At 35.4% G+C, this 17,566-nt stretch overlaps 1 protein-coding gene across 1 annotated transcript in view; it reads left to right on the forward strand.

Moving 5' to 3' along the window:
- Nucleotides 1–17,566, forward strand: part of LOC108767983 (uncharacterized) — a 115,812-nt gene that overhangs the window by 37,406 nt on the left and 60,840 nt on the right. The window contains exon 2 of the mRNA XM_018518151.1: nucleotides 14,354–14,642. Coding sequence (XP_018373653.1) covers nucleotides 14,354–14,642 — 289 coding nt within the window. The remainder of the gene's footprint in view (nucleotides 1–14,353; nucleotides 14,643–17,566) is intronic.

The raw sequence follows: 17,566 nt of genomic DNA on the forward strand, positions 1-17,566 counted from the left end.
TTACTTGCTCCTCCGTGATAGGATATTCGTAAATAACCAGTAGCTCTAATTATACTAATCACAGTGATATTACTTGACAGTACCGAAACGTCGGAAGACGTTCGCGATGTTTCTTGTTTGCAGAGTCGTGTAATTATGTACCGGCTAAGGTTATTCAGAATCTTTAACTTGCGACGGGGATGTATTTTGTGTACAGTCACAAATCCTACGCACAACGTTTACAAAGTGCATCATATGCAAAAATCGCAATTCTGAGCAATACTGTTATTCATCAATTTTCTTAATGATTTGTCGTACAGTTTAATACAGTTAATACAGTTTTGAATCGACGTGATTTATTATTCACGTATTTGTATGAATATCATTTCCTTTTACGGCAAATTCGTCTGAAATCCGTCCATTTATGCCTCAATTCTTACACTACAAAACCAAGAGTGTAATCCTTCATATCTGTGTACTTAATTTTCCGTGTAAAAATAACATTATACTGCACAAAAAATAAATTTACACATTTTATAGTATAGTACAGTATTTTTTACAGAGAAAATTAATGTCTATTTTTACTAATGTACATTAACTTTAATCTTGGTTCAACTCACTCTTTATCTTTTTCTTATTCTAAAAATTAAAACTTAAGATAAAGAGTAAGTTGATACGAAATTAAAATTAATCTACATTGCGGTGGAAACAGGCATAAACCACACATATATATATAAAGGTATTTATTACATAATTAGATTTGGAATGTCCTCAAGATTATCCTTCGCATTTTGCAAATAGAGAGTAGCATGTAAGCTTGCATAATTCGCCCGCTCTTAACTAAGAAATACGTTCATGATACAAGGCGATCCGCTTTATCCGACACGACCGAGTCCAATGTTAATATTCATTCCGTGGAATAATGTGGACACCCGCGCCATCAACTGTAAGGCGTGTGCGAATGTAACAACAGATCTGATTACCGTCGCGACGCCGTCTGACATGCACAGCGTGCGTTAAATGAAGACACTCGACGCTCATTTTCATGCGGGTCAACTATTTTTATCCCATCGCAACACTGCCCGGCCGTTGTCCATTCGACATCTTTCTCCTTCTCTCTCTCTCTCTCTCTTTCTTCTCTCCGGCGCACGACTGGCTTCTGCACGCGAGAGCGAGTCTGCATATTTTGAGGCCCGAAGTAGAACGATTAAATCAGAATCCACCCTGTCCCATTGTTCTCCGACGCGAAACGAACACCCGCCGTAAATTAAAGCCTTTGACGCACGGCACGTTTAACACATGCGATTCTTTCCATTAATTTCTCGCGGCACTATCTCCGCGTAATGCAATATCTGCGAAAACAACCGTTAGGTCGTTACTAATAACAGCTGACCCATCTCGTTCCAGGTAGTATTGATTACCCCGTTGCACCCATTATCAACCAATTAGCGTGGCAGGTAACGGATCTACCGAAAGGGTGGATTTTACCTGGAAGATGAAACGATCATGCCCAAGGCGAGTCGTTAGCGTACGCGGTTTGATACCCCCTCGTGTGTGTGGGATGAACCACGCCTAAAGCTGACCGAATGCAGTTCCGTAACATCACCGTTCTAGCATTACGTACACCCACAAGTATTCATGAATGACAGATTCGCGAGAATAAGTTTATTCACCTTATAACTTCAACGGAGATTCTTTTTCGTAATATGCAAACGAGAATTCAACACGGAAAGAACGATTTTGCTGAAGTATTTAAAATTTTAAATAGAGAACGGATCTGAAAACAGTTTTTAAACTATCAAAATAACTATGGGATAGGAAACTCAAGCACGATGAATAATGCTGCAAAAAATTTTAATATTTCAAAATTTAAAGACAAAGGAGCATAAAATCACTGCACAGGTTGTTTTTTGTGATGTTTAATATATTACAAAGATTCAGATTTAATTTAGACGGTTCGGCCAACATCTGGCCATCTTCAGTAAAAATATAAATAATCCCGCGTTAGTTACAATTTAAACAATAAAATTCCCACAATTCGAAACATTTCATCGCTTCATCACGTATTATGGTTTCACGTACAAGATGAAAGAGAGCGTGATTTTTTAATTAAAATGCATAACTGCGAATTTTATTGTTTAAATTTATGTAACTAATGCGGGATTATTTATATTTTTACTGAAGATGGCCAGATATTGGCCGAAACGTCTAAATTAAATCTGAATCTTTGTAATATATTAAATATCACAAAAAAAAACAGCCTATGCAGTGGTTTGGCTCCTTTGTTATTAAATTTTATTATTATTAAAAAACCACTTTTTTATTAATTATATTTTTAATATTTGAGTTACCAGTTTGAGTGTCCTACATTTTGATGGTTTAAAATTACTTTCTGTATCTAGTTAAACTTTTATACTTCAGCAAACCTGTTTTTTCCATCTATTTATCTCACGAGACAAATAGATTTCGTAAGACTTCTTCTAATCTTTTACGACTTTTGAAATAAGCATTGTACAGATTTCTTACTTTCATTGTAAAGAAATCTGTACAATGACTATGAACTACTTGCATGCCCGCAAATGAGGGCGATTAATTAAGTTTACACGAACGAATAACCAATCCACGCCATTGTTATCGCTTACGACGTGTCAGTAGGTAATGTCAAGTCATCGATACATTGCACGGTTCACTTGTTGTGGTGGTAGCGACTTAAATCCGTTTGATAAAGCAGTTGCCGGATCATTTCAATTGTTATCCTACTTAATATGACACGGAATTTATTACATTCACGTGCAAAAGACTAATATACTTACAGGCACATACTGACTAGTACTTAATACTTATAATACTTAATAGCTTACGTATCTGCTCAATAGAAAGATTGTATGTTTAGCGAATAATATTTCGATAACTTTAAGATCGCGTTTCAGAATAATTTAAATAATCATTAGAAATATCTAATAATATACACTAACTGACTGCCAACTAAAAGTAGCTTTAAAAACATCCACATTTGATCAGCAGTAAAAATAAACCGATTAAGAGAAATGATAAATGATCTCCTTATGATTTGATGAATGACTTTATATAAACGTTCCACGATAGAAATATTATTTTCAAATTCGCTTAACTAGATTGTTAATCTTTCGCAATCTCTCCTCGGCTACATCGGTACGACGCTCGCAACAAGGGTACGAGAGATTTATCGTTTCCATCAGTGGTCGAGCAAATGCGAATAAATAAATTTCACGGCGTTTGTTTACCCTAAAGACTTTCTAAGGAGTGTCTAACGTTGTACGTTGCTGCGTTCTCTTAGGCGTGAATACGAGGTGATGTCATACATAAGCGTTGCACCTTCTCCCTATTTAGCGGCCAACAACTCGCGTTAAGGAACTTCTGGATGATCTCATTGGATACTGGCGCGGACGCGCGATGTCAAAGGCCATGCCACTTGATTCATGTTAATCCAACGCTGGCACAAATAAAACGCGGAACTCTGTTCCCTCGATACTCGCCGTAGATGCTTGCTCGATGTTACTAAGTATTATTAAAGTATTATTTTAAATATGCAAAGGTCTCTACGTATGAAGAACGTATGATACATTTCGTAAGTGCAAAGCTAAAAATATGGAACATCCACATTACTACAAATTGCCATGCGTTAAGAAGAACGTGAATAAGAGACCATTAACATTTAAATAAAAGAAAAAAAATTGCTCAGAGTTTCGGATCGGACAGAAGATCTATGAGCGCACTTCGCCGGTCGGGGAATGTCGACCGGAGACATCGTCGCATACGAAATGTCTCCTCAGGGTGTACGACCTAAGACCTGTCGCACGAGTTTCGAATAGCTCGAGGGACCGTCGTTTCTCAAAGGTTTCTAAAAGTTGCAGCCGAGCTTTTGAATAATTTCGAACGCTTCAGTTGTAGTCCGGTCAAGTCACCGAATCTACGATGCACTCACCATTCGTGTAGCTTTCGAGTTACATCCTTGTTAATTCTATTGACACTGAAATCATTTTGTTCGTTGTAAATCGATTAACCACTAAAACGTCACTGGAGACAGCCGAGCGTCGAGAATCATTGAATGAATGAATCATCGAAAGTAGCTCGGTTTCACTCGTAAGTTATTCTGTTGTCTGGCATGGAGGACCACCCATGAAAAGGCGAGCAGTCGGGGATAACTCAGAAAGAATCTGGTCGTGTTGATTCAGCGGTTCTAAAATGTTTGTGCTGTATATACGAAAGAACAACGGTGTTGTAATCGATCGCAGATATATGTTACGAACTCACACAAATGATATGGGCGTCTGCGGATTTTCTCAACAAAACGCCCCACTGTTCAAAAATCCAAAGGGGCTCTAAATAATCAGTAAACGCCTCATAAAATCGGTAACGAAGCACGCCTTTCTCCGATAGTCAACCGAAGCTGCATGTGACGGGCATGTCGTATGTGCTTGCAGTCAGTGACATGTTATTCGAAACGTAAAAGAGATCCGAATGACAAGCGCATCCGACCGCAGCCTTTGGAATATCACGTTTCGTCGTTTATCCTTTTTCACTTTGTCCAATATGTGCACTCTCGTTCATCATATTGAAGAAATTTCTTTTATTGAATATTTTATTTAATATCTATTTTTATACCAAATATAGACCTTCTATCAGATTAAGTGAAATTGACAGAGTTACTTTTTTCCAATGACATACAGCATGAACTGCTCCATTCGTATGTAAAATTGGTTTACAAAAACAATAGAGATAAAATGCGAAGAGTAGGTCAGTCTCTATCTCTTTCTATTCAATCAATCACAACATCTTAGAAAGAGAGGGAAATTGGAGAAACCTTCGCGCTTTCGCTTTCATTTTTGTCAACCACATTTGATATACTATTTAGATATATGGATAGCGTAGTTTATGCTCTATATCTTTGTCTTTTTCCTAACAAAAATGTCAAGTTTGATATAAGTATTTAATAACATTAGCTTCTTCTGTTAGCTCTGAGTTATGCGAATTACCAGACGCGAGTCACTTATAATCTCGTAAGTGATTCACAGTGATTACGATTCAAAGTTAGAGGCCACAATGTCCACAAATTTCGAGATCACATCATGGGATTGTAAACAGGAATATGACTCATGACGTTATCGCGCGATATTAACGGGAAGCTTGTTATAAATCTGATGGATCTTCCGGATGAAATGGATCTGTGTCACTAGACTTATGCCCGTTTCTACCAATGTAGATTAACTTTAACTCTTCGTCTGCATCGCTGTTTTTCACTAACGTCGTCTACACCGTGGGTCTTTTTTTTACGCCAGTATCAAATTTCTCCTACACTAAATCAGATGTGAAAAAAATCAGAAAAATTTTTTTTTATTATTTTACATCTCTACTTTATATCTTAAACGTTTTGGAAGTCAGATATCTCTATATTTTGTTTTTTTTTATACAGAGGGAACTTTGACTGTTGAAATTTTGACTGTTTCTTAAAAGACCAACAGGCGAAGAGTTAATCTCGATTCAACTAACTCTTCATCTTTCTCTAATTTTTAGAATTAGAAAAAAGATGAAGAGTTATAGTTAAACCGAGATTAAAATTAAACTACATTGGTAGAAATGGGTTGTTGCATTAGAGAGACAAATTAATTTATAATTTGAGAAGAAACAAGGACGTAGTATTAATGCATCAGCACAGAGAAGTTCTTTCATAATTACGTCGTTCTCACCAGGCCAAATTTCTATTCTCGTCACGCGTCGTGTGCAAGGTTAGACTGCTTTCACATGATGATCGGGTCTACACATGTCATGCGAATTGGAGCTTAAGTAGACAACGAGCTCCTAGATTTATATTTTAACACATGCGACGATGGTCAGACGAATAATGGATGCTTCGACAGAGTCAATGGTCAAAGAAGTCAAGCTATACGAGTATCGACTAATTATCTTCTGCCACCATCGACGCTTAGGCGATTTCAGCCTGGAGTTTATTTCAAGCGCCGTTACTGGCACACTGCGCTTTATCAGTTTAAAGATGACATTTTCAGTAAAGTTACAACGTATAACGATAATAAATTATCATTCGCAATTGAAATCTAGGTTTTGGAAATTAACTTATGCAATATCATACAAAATATATTGCATAATAGCGATTTTATCGCGAAAGGATCAATTTAAATATGAGAAATCTTCAGGGTGAGCTTCACGACGACATAGGTATGATGGCGACGTTATTTATAAAACGCTTCAGCCAGAACTTCATTTTACAATGTTTCGACCGCGAAACACGTCGACGTCTCGTACGAGACGGACAGGCACTCTTTCGAGTACTTTCATCTTAAGAATCCCCTTTGGATCGTTGCCAATTTCTGGGATAGAAAGAACTTTATTTTCGGTACCCACCTCGATAAAAATACCCTTAAAGTTTCTAACGGCGAGGCAATATTGATGATATTACGGCCAAACTAGAACTTTGACTTTGATCGTCAATCAAATATCGTCAAATTGAATTCATATCTAATACAAATAAAGCTGCATTTCAACGTAAACGGCGTAAATATCGTTTGATAGAGAAAGCGGTCAGAACGCTAATAAATCGTTCGATTCGAAAAGGCCAAGAAATTATTGCTTGAACGGACTTTTAACCAATATGACTTCTATAACCCGATAGCAATAAATATATAGGCAATTAATATGTCATACGTGAAAGGTAAAATATTAATTGCAGATATTATTGATTTCGTTTGTTTTTTCATTTCTCTTTTTATCGAATACGCAGAAATAAGTATATGAAATCGTAATCATGTGGGTTATAGAGAAGTGACTACTTATAATATTAGATACTATATATATATTGTAAGACATGTCACATTATTCAATTTATTTTTAACGTAACTATGTTAAGTAACAAATCTATTCGACTAACCTGTTATCAGAGATATTTACGATCTTGCAACTTGGAAATCTATTAACACATACCTTATTGCTTCAATGTAAAACTAATTTATAATATTACATTGTCAAAGATAGTATTGTTTTAATATTATCTTTGACAATATGATTCTATAAATAAAATAGATACGATAGATCAGCGCTCCCACTATTTCAAGTAATCGGCATTCAAGTCAATTGAACCGAGTGGGTGTATAGTCGTTCTCGGAAATAGCGTTAACCCATTACGATGGGAATCATGATTCGTCTATGGCCTTCCACGTCTAATGCCACCGACTCATGGTAGTAGACAGCCTGGCAGCGACTCGATTCCTTTCTCGGAACGTGGCTGCATTTCGTATGGCAAACACACAACATCAACCTATCATTCCCTCCCCTTACCGCAGTTTATTCTGCATTTTCATCGTGTCGGATATCATGCCACGTTCAAGAATAGTCACATAGAAACAGCAAGAATAATTAATCTGATAATAGTTTATAGATTCAGGATATAAAATATCTAAATTGTGATATCTCTCGTGAAAACTCTAACGTCCAAATGTTCTAGTTGAACAGATATAAAAAAAGCACAAGTTATAATTATTAAAAATTTTTAGCTATTTTAAAATTGATCATCATTATTTTATATTATATAAATATCGATAAACGAATATAATTTGTCACAGTTAAGGATCATTGTCTCGTCGCTCTGAGTTATGACTCTAATAAACGGACGAAATTGAACGCTTTATCAATACGAATGAAACAAAATATCTCTTGGTTTTAAAATCGTACTCAATATATCTATGTAACTGCTTTTAGCTCAATGGGTGGCCGTATCAATGTGTTTTATTAATTTATTTATTTAGCACGGAGATCAGTTATCTGAAACGTGATCGATTTGCCTTGGGTCTTGCTCCATTGTCTTCCGACGCGTTCTATCTGATGCACGAATATTAATTCAATCGGATACACGCCCCAGGCACGTTTCACCCTTGAAGAGAAGTACAGAAAGAAAAAACATTCAAAACTTCTTCCATTGGGTTTCGAGGCTACGTAATTATCGTAAACCGCAAGATTCTATTTAAAAAAACTGGGTCAAGCGACTGTATTATATGAGTAATAATATTCATTTTTTTATAAAACTGTATTATCATAATAATTGCTTCATTAAGAAGTCACGCGTGGTTATGACTATTTTATAGAATTTACGATAAAAAAATACCGTAACGTTATAAAAAATATTATATATATTATAAAATATAAAAATTTTATGTTGTTATAAAAATATAATGTACTATTATATTTTTATACAAATATGTTCAAATGAATATATGTATTACGTTCCTAACTATAACCTTTGCAAGTACTTTTCCTCGCAGAAATCCGTAGAAATCATAATGCAAATCGATTTAAACTGAATAGCGAAGCACGAGTTATGCAAACTCGACATATGAAACGAAGCAATCCTCTCTGAACTACATTTCCATAAAGGAAATTCTTGCAATAGGAAATGCACTCGTTCTGTTGGACTACACCGAGAGAAAAAAATGCACTTACCATAATTTAACTATAATTTATAATCATTTTTAGAACAATTATATATAACATATTTGTAGTTGTTTAAACCATGCAAATGTATGTTGCTATTAACAATAGTCATCTTGAAAATCTATAATTTGTTATATACATTTTTTAGCTATTATTACCACATAGCAAGTGAATTTAATTAAAATAGTTATATTAATTATAATAATTAACAATTGCATTTACTGAATAATAATGTCTATTTTATTTACCATTTATATTATATATTTTGATATTTTACTATTTTAATATTTGAAATTATCATAATTTATAGTATAATTTGTATGATTATCATTACTAACATCATAACAGTAATAAAAATGTAATCTCCTAATCATAATTATTTGACCATACAATTACAGTCACAAATACTAAACACTTTTCTCTCAGTGTAGGTCCCATATAAATTTTGGGTGGTCTCATAAAAGCTGCATACGATGGAGCGAGCCCAATATTTAATAACAGGAGGTGCCCCGAATTTGCACTAATATTTCTTAAATGCCCGGCGCGTTGCCGTGAGCTGCATTTTTCATGGGCGCCCAAACCGCCTTCTCATTCCTCCTCCGCTGGTAACCTCAGCTTTTACACTTCCAGCCATTCCTTGCACGATCTAATTTGTAACTGCATTCGTCGTACGGACTGATTGGAAATTACTAGCGCTCCGTATGATCGGTTTTTTTTTATTGCCAGCGTTTACTCGTCGACTCGGTAAATCCGCTCTCCAGCACGCGGCCACGCAAATATTGTAGCAGACACTTCGTGCTACCTGATCACCATCGCCGTGTGCACAACATTGGAATAATTAACACGTAATAACGTAATGTGCAGTGCGGTAAAAGCAAAACACGAGTTGCGTGGGTTTACGAGTACTTCGTGGTACAAACGTAAAGCGAGTTACATCTGAATTTCTCTTGACACATTTAGCTGTTTCTAATTAAAGCTCAATTTGAGATTTTTTTTACGTTGCAGACACCTTTGACAGATATCTCTCCATCTTGCAATATCGTCTATGCAAAAACATAAAAGGAATGGCGTGCTGATAGAAGTTTCATTTAAATTCTAATAAATTTCCAATGATTTATGCCGCTGTATTTTTCTCTTCTATGCGTACATAAACCGGAATATAAAATACGACCGAGTGAAAATCCATATTGCATACCAGCTTATATACATATTCAATCGCGAGTAGCCTCGTAAAGTTACGTAGGATGTCGAAAACATCATCAGTGTAACGACCTCCAAATAACGTATGTGTTGAAGACTCATTCAATCTTTTCGACGAGCTTTTCAGTCCGGAATATCATTCCATCCGCGTAAACAGCGTCGAATCTCATCATATTTTTATTGCAATAAGAGCGACAACGTACGATAATGTAACGAGTGTTCAGACGTAGTTCTGCGACGTAAAGAATTTTATCTTGAAAAGAATAGTGTTTTACTTATAACGCATTATATGCAAACACACTATATGCAAATACATACAACGTAATGGAATTACAAAATAAACGAAAATCGTGAGATTATTTAATATTGCGCTGAAGAACAAAATGTTAATAAATACTCGATTCTGAAAAGGTTGCGTCATTATGCGTTATCAAGTAATTCGCAGAAATGACCCAATATATGGGACAGATATGTATGTAAAATTCAATTATTCGTCGCGTAAGTAGAGCGATTACTCGCCGGCGTGGTGAAACGAGAAAAATTTCCCTACGCTATCGCAAAAGTGGTCTAGTTTACAATAGCCGAGCCATCGGTTATCAGTTCACGAGCGTGTTACCAACGAAATCCTTGAGTATACGCTTGAAAATAGAATAAACAACGATGTCGACGACCTCGGAGGCTTTTATCGCGGAATTTTCGCAATCTGGTTACTCGTGGACGCGGACAGACGAATTCTCGGCGACGATCAGAGATGCTGGCGACCTTTGACCTGTCGCTCGTAAAGCCCGGACACTCAATTCCGAGAATTATCGAGGACGATCGTGCATGTTCCGGACGTGTATCCCTCTAACATCCTGCCCAAGGTTATCTTTATCACGCCGTGAATACGATCCGTACACTTCAACGCAGAGTAATGGTCGTAATGAGTAATCGCAATTGGGTGATCCAATTGGGTGATCCTCCACTTATATAAAAATTAATGCCTTCAGATACATCTGCAACTTTGATAATCACAGATAATTTCAGACGCATAAAATTTGTATTAAGTAACTATTAAATAAATAAATGTATCGAGACATAGATAAGACTAGGGATTCTACAACAGAGACACGAGTAATTTTGTCAAAATTCTATAAAAAGAAAAGTAGAAAGAGAAGAATATATTCTATCTCACTCTATAACCTTAATTAAGGTTATAAAGTAAGATGGTATGATAAGAAATTAAATAGCACGTACCTATATAGTCTTCCTATATAGGTACGTGCTATTTAATTTCTGAATCTGGACACGAGCGATTTTGTCAAAATCTTTATCTAGAGAGAAAGATATATAATATATATATATCTTTCTCTCTAGATAAAGATTTTGACAAAATCGCTCGTGTCCAGATTCTGTTATAGGATTTTCAGATAAGACTAAAACACTATTTAAAAACAAAAATCTACAGAGTAAACAATATAATAATCTGATAAGAGATTTAGAAATTGAAGACTCGATTTTCGCAGATAGCACCAGAGTCATATCTAAAAGCGAAATTCAGAAGAATCGCGAGCTCATTTTTAAACTGAGAACCGGCTGACCTTTCGCCGACCCTGATTCCTTCGGGATCGTTAACGATAGCGTGGCACACACATCGGGATAAACCTGATATATTTAAATTTATCGACGGTCTAATCCGCTTTCTGCGAGCCGAGATCAAAGCGTCTGGCAGATCTTTTATGGTAAATCTTCGAGTCCCCACGCAGTTTCTATTCTGATGTCTCGTAAAACCCAAGTTGAAATAAGCCGCCATCGCCCGGCTGCACGATTGCTTTTTGAATAACCAAGTAGAATAAATTTTTCCTTTAGTATAATTTCATATTCCACTTTTACCATTTTAAGTTAACAAAGACATTCAATTGGAATATGTATAGTGATAAATCTTCATGATATCCCGAAGTTTTTTTTAGAAATTAGTCAATAATGATATATAATTATATTATAATATTGACATCCTCAAGATTTGTTTACAAATTAATCATTAACGATACCAAATACAATTATGGTACGTCATAATAAAAATATCCACGTTATATATATATATATATATATATCCGTATGTACCGTTTTATATGTTAATTTTCTTTAGTATATTTCCAATGGCATAGAAATGCAACAAAAATTTCGAAACTTTTTTTTAACTAAGGGCCGGTTGTTCTATCTTTGGATAAACTACATATGTGATAATTTACTTTGGGACAAAAGAATAAAAGAGCAAGAGCATAAGACAGTAAGAGAGTAAGACAGTGAGCTGAAGTTTATCGAAAGATGAAATAACTCAGCCTAAAAGATAGATTATAAACAAAAAATGAGTTTGTTTCTAATATTCTACTCTTTTTATAAAAAAAGATATATATATATATATGTGTGAATAGATCTAATTCTTATTTTTATTTTTCTTAAAATTAAACAAATTTTCCTGGCAGCTTAAAGATTTTATAAAAATTATTCAATAACAATATCACATACGATTGCAGTACGTCATAATAAAATTATTCACGCTATTTATGTATATTATTTTGCACATTAAAAAATTTTCAATGGTAGATACACCACAATTTCCGAACTTTTTTTTAAAGTAAAAGACATAAATAAAAAATGGGTTTTGCTATCCTACTCCATCTGTCAGATACATATGAATCTAATTTTTATTTTCTTTTTCTTAAAATGTATCTTCTTGCTTTTTCTTCTTTTTCTTTTTATTTATTGATCTGTTATTCACAATACACGTGTATGTGAATCTATCGTGCAATATGTGTAAATATATTTCCAAAGTATTGAGTTCGGGTTCAATCGTCACGAGTGACTATGTGGATTATTTATCTCTAAGGAAAATTTTAAAATGGATGATCTTTCATTGTAAGAGCCATATGTTGCGCAACCCGTGAAGGTTAGGTTGCTAGGAACAAAGAAGCGTTTGTAAAATCTTGAATTTACTGTCCGCTGCAGGTTCAGTAACTCAAGTACGGTACAAGGCGCCTTCGACAATCGCAGAAACTGTGTGTGTGTTCTCCATTAGCGAAATAAATCCCTTTATAGAAGTCGACATCTCAATCGATAGAAACGGCTCAATCGCGATTGAAACATGATAAACACGATAAATGTTTGCGTAACGTTCAATTCATCAGTTATCGAGTAATAGGCTGCTTTGTACACGCTATTCATTCAAGAGACGGATTAATTCATTCGCGTTAAATTCTCATCTCGCTTCGCATAGTTTCTTACTATAATAGGAATTGAAACCTTTAGCGATTAGAAATATGAATGAAACATTTCTCTCTTAAAAAAGAAAAAATAATAAATCTAAAATAATTAAGTTAAGAAAAGATATTTTACAAATACACTGTTAAAAATAAAATGTTAATTTTACCTTAAAAATGTATAGGATTTTCTGAAACATGCAAACGTGTTAAAATTAACATTTTTATACAAAAAATGTTAATTTTATCATTTTTGCTTATCTCATAAAGCCATTATACGTTTTTAAATTAAAATTAATATTTTATTTTTAATAATGTATTGCTCATAATTTCTTAAATATCATATAGCGCTTAAATAAACTGAATTCTATTTTTATTTTCTAAGTTTTCAATTTCATTTCGTCAACGACGTGACGTGTCCACGTCCAAATTTCTGGGACGCTCGAGCGATCCACCGATAAAACGGAAGACGCGTGTGGAATCGAAAGCTCTGCTAAATAAAATACTTCCTAGATTCAGGGCACGCGTTCGCGAGGATTGTTTCTGCTACACGGCGCGACATCAAAGACTCCAGATGTTGCAGACGGCGATTAAGTAGGTTTCCGTTCTCTTTGAGTTCGCGGATCGGCCAAGATGAGGCGGGAGAAGGTGCACGGAGAGATGCAAATTTGCCTATAAAACTTATCTCCGAGAAAAAATCTGTCGAAGATTCATGAAGGCGTGTTGACCACCCACGAGCAAAAGCAAAATTATCTCTCTGATGAATATTTATATAAGAATTTTTATATTGTCGATGCCTCCCTTTTGTCTTATTATTTTTTCTCATTATATTCATATCGATCTCGTAGTATTTCACTTTCTTCTTCGATCATCACAAAATGAAACAAGTACGAAAGTATAGAAAGATTGTGACTGAAATATATCTAAAAATTTAGCTAGATATAGATCTGAAAATAATTTCGTTAGATCGTCAAAGTAATTAAGTAAGAAATTATGATGAATAATGTTGCAAGAAATTTTGATATTCTAGCTAGTTTGAGCGTTCTACATAATAATTAATAAACCAATAAAATTATTTTCAGATTTTTATTTATTTAAAGTTTTAAACACTTCAGCAAAATCATTATTTCCTTATAATAATCTAAACCTATACCTTGATGAGAATTCCTTTAATTAACATGGTTAAATTTAAGTGTCATATTTTTATTATGTTCATCTATAATTTATTTCTTATATTTACAGTTATGTATTTATGTATATTGTAACTAATTCATACTATTTAGGCTGGGTTGTTCCATCTTTGTAAGTTCAGCTCATTGTCTTACTCTCTTATTCTCTTATGCCCTCACTCTCTTACTCTTTTATTTATCCAATAGGTAAATTACCATATAGTTTATCTGAAGATGGAACAACTGGCTCTTAGTTCCCTAAATCACGCTGAACTATTACATGCGCAGGATTACACCGATGACGACAATGGCGAAGAGGATGAAACCGATACCTTCACCACGTCGACTACTACAACAACTACGACGACGCCGAAGCCGTCGCTCAGCCATCATTACGAATACAAAGACCCGAGGGCCTACGACAGTGGTACTGGAGCTCAATATAACGGGTACCAAGCGAAAAACGATTACCCGCCAATGTCTGCTCACAGCGTTCACAAGTGGCAGTCACTCGGCACTCGCGAGGGCGTCAAAGAGACCAGAAGCAACATGCAGCAGTACAACAAAAACGGAAAGAGTAAGTACGCTTCAGAATGTCGAGTGCATCTCAATGACTGTCAACGACGTTTCTCTTCCTACGACATCTTTATCGATGGAAAAAAAATGTGCGGGCGGTGAAGCGTATTAAAAGAGTAGTTTGTAAGCGATCGCGATTGCGATTGCGATTCCCCGTAATCGGTTTATGCAAATGCACGTATAATACCGTTCTACATTTTCGTCTGCTAACCTCAATTAATTTTAACAGCCCGCCGGATGCGCGCTGTTCTGAAATAGTTATTAATCGTTATTGAAACCACGCCGGTGGTCCTTTCCTGGTGGCGGTGTTCGATCAACGTTAATAACACAGTAATATTTCACGTATGTCGGAGATGCCACGGTAATTATCGACGTACCTTTCATCGCGCGTGCGTGCGTCATACGCAAATGTTTGTGCAAAACCGCAGCGCGCTTATCCACCTATCTAATACGTTATACGGGATGTACGCGGACGTGTTCGCGGCAATCAAGTTGCCTACACATGTAACAGCGATCTGCCGCAATTATGAAACCGAAGCAGCGTGCATAAATCAATTGGTAACCAGGATCGTGATCAAACAAACATGCATATCCGCGATTCGACGCGAAGGAGAGCGCATATATTTTAAGATCGGCAATGTTACATTGTAATAGGAACGTAATATATCGCGTCACTTTGACCGTCCGGTTGGTGTAACGATGGTTTTTATAATTACCCGCCGCGACACGCAATATAAATTTGCCCGTGCTATATTACGATTGCGATACGACTCCCAGGCGCACGCCTCTATTTATGCCTGGAGGCATTGCACCTTCTCTATCGATGCGATTGCACAAGCGCCATTCACATCTACATCCGAGAGGACAAGAGAAAGAGAGAGCCGGTAAGATGGCTCTTCCCTCTCAATCGGCTTCTCTTATTAGCGAGCGGATGACAGACATATATCATAAAAACAGCCACCATAAAACGCGATATTTACGTTGGAAAAAATAAGATAAATATATACTCATGTAATGTTTCTTGTATTTCTCTTGCTAATCCTGTTTCTCCTAATTCTGTTTCTTTATCATTACGTGCGCCTCATAAACCTATTATATCATGAGGTTAAAGTCTTCCCAAGGCCCTATTTATCCTTCACTGCTTTTTGCCGCTAATTACATCCGATTGCGCGATCATCTCTTCCCTCATGATCGCCATTCGAATAAAATTCTCATGTTCAACGCGCGGCGGGGCCAACGCTCGGTAGTGGAGAACGGAGTTTCTGCGAGTAAGGCGTAATGGAGTTTGCAGGCTATTAATATGTAAATTAATAACGACGATTGTGCACCCCGACTGAGTGCTCGTGGCGGTTGCGGCAACCGCAGCGTGAACTCCCGTGCATCAATGCGCGCACGTGCGTATTTGCCGGGCCTTGATTCATATAGCCCCCGTGGATTGAAATCAATTTATTATCACTCACTGAGCGACAGCAACCCCGATCTCCTCTTATCCGACAAAATCCCTCGTCCTCTCTGCGGAGACTCTCGTCTCTTCTCCCGTCTTTCGTCCGGACCATCTGCCAAATTTTAATATGCACACTAAAAATTTCACTTCATTTTTAAAAATTTCATTTCATTTTTAATTCTTCGTCGACAATGTATAATTTTGTACCTTCCGACCCAGCAACCTGGATCTTTGAACTTTAGTTTAAATTTTAATATCCAGACTGTATAAAAATCTGAAAAAATTCTTACATACTTGTGGAAGTTTTAAAGAGTTTTTATTATCGCAGAAGTCGGTATTTAATTATTTTTAATAAACGAGTTTAAATTTATCTATCAGTATAATATTGACAATAAAAAAATTGACTGTACGTTCAAAGTTCTACGTTGTCAGCGGAGAGTTAAAAATTAAATTTTACAGTTTTAACAAGAAAATTATAATTATGATGTGCGTGATAAGATGAATGCAGAATGCGTAAAGCTTTCGTAGAAATCTTAGCGTCATATCACATTGATGACATCACATTCCGTTGACTCGCATAATCCTGCATATTTACGAGATGATATATACCCATTGGATATGCTACTATGTCTTTCGTGGCACCGGTTGATCAAATACATTCATGATGAGTCAGAGTTTAAATTTGTATAAAACTAACCGAACCGACCGCAGAAGAAGAAAGTAAATAATTGATAAGCTCGATTTTTTAGTCTTCTATTCTTTCTAGCGTTAATAAATGAGGCATGCGTTAAAAAAATCGGTTAAATTAATCTAAAAGACATATATCTAAATAACCTGCTTAGTGAAATATAAACGATCCACAATTTTGAAATAACCACACAGGCTGCATATATTTTCGTTACGTTGGTTACGGTAACCAAGTACATTTCGTTGTATGAATTCTGATAAAAGCAACACAAAATTTGGTTAAAATATTATTAAATCATGATTATTTAATTATGATAATCAGAAATTATGTTTATATTAAATTTAGTTCTACCGAAAACTCCTTTAATTTAACCATATACGTCCACATTAATCCAGCTTTATATGATTATAATAACGAAATACTTGGATATTATTACTACATACGTACTAACTATATAAATTCTTATAACTAATATCATACCTAAATGTTTTGGTTGCATAATCAAAATATTCAATAATAATAATTAGACATTCTGTTTACTTTCATCAAAATTTGCTTAACCAAACATATCTTGTTAATTCAACTATAATTACGTCTTATAAGTTAGCGGAACAAAATGAGCGGAATCGATTTTAACTAACATTTTTCTTTGTTGCTCATTTGTTGCTAAAAAGTTGCCAAAGAAAAAAATTTGTTGCTCTGTCGGTTTATTTAAAAAATGATGTTTCGCTAAAAGAAGATTAAGTTAGCGGAACAATATACCTATAACAAAGCCAACCTACACAAAATTAAC

Source organism: Trachymyrmex cornetzi, unplaced genomic scaffold, assembly GCF_001594075.2.
Source record: "Trachymyrmex cornetzi isolate Tcor2-1 unplaced genomic scaffold, Tcor1.1 scaffold743, whole genome shotgun sequence".
In the NCBI taxonomy this organism is placed as follows: Eukaryota; Metazoa; Arthropoda; class Insecta; order Hymenoptera; family Formicidae; genus Trachymyrmex; species Trachymyrmex cornetzi.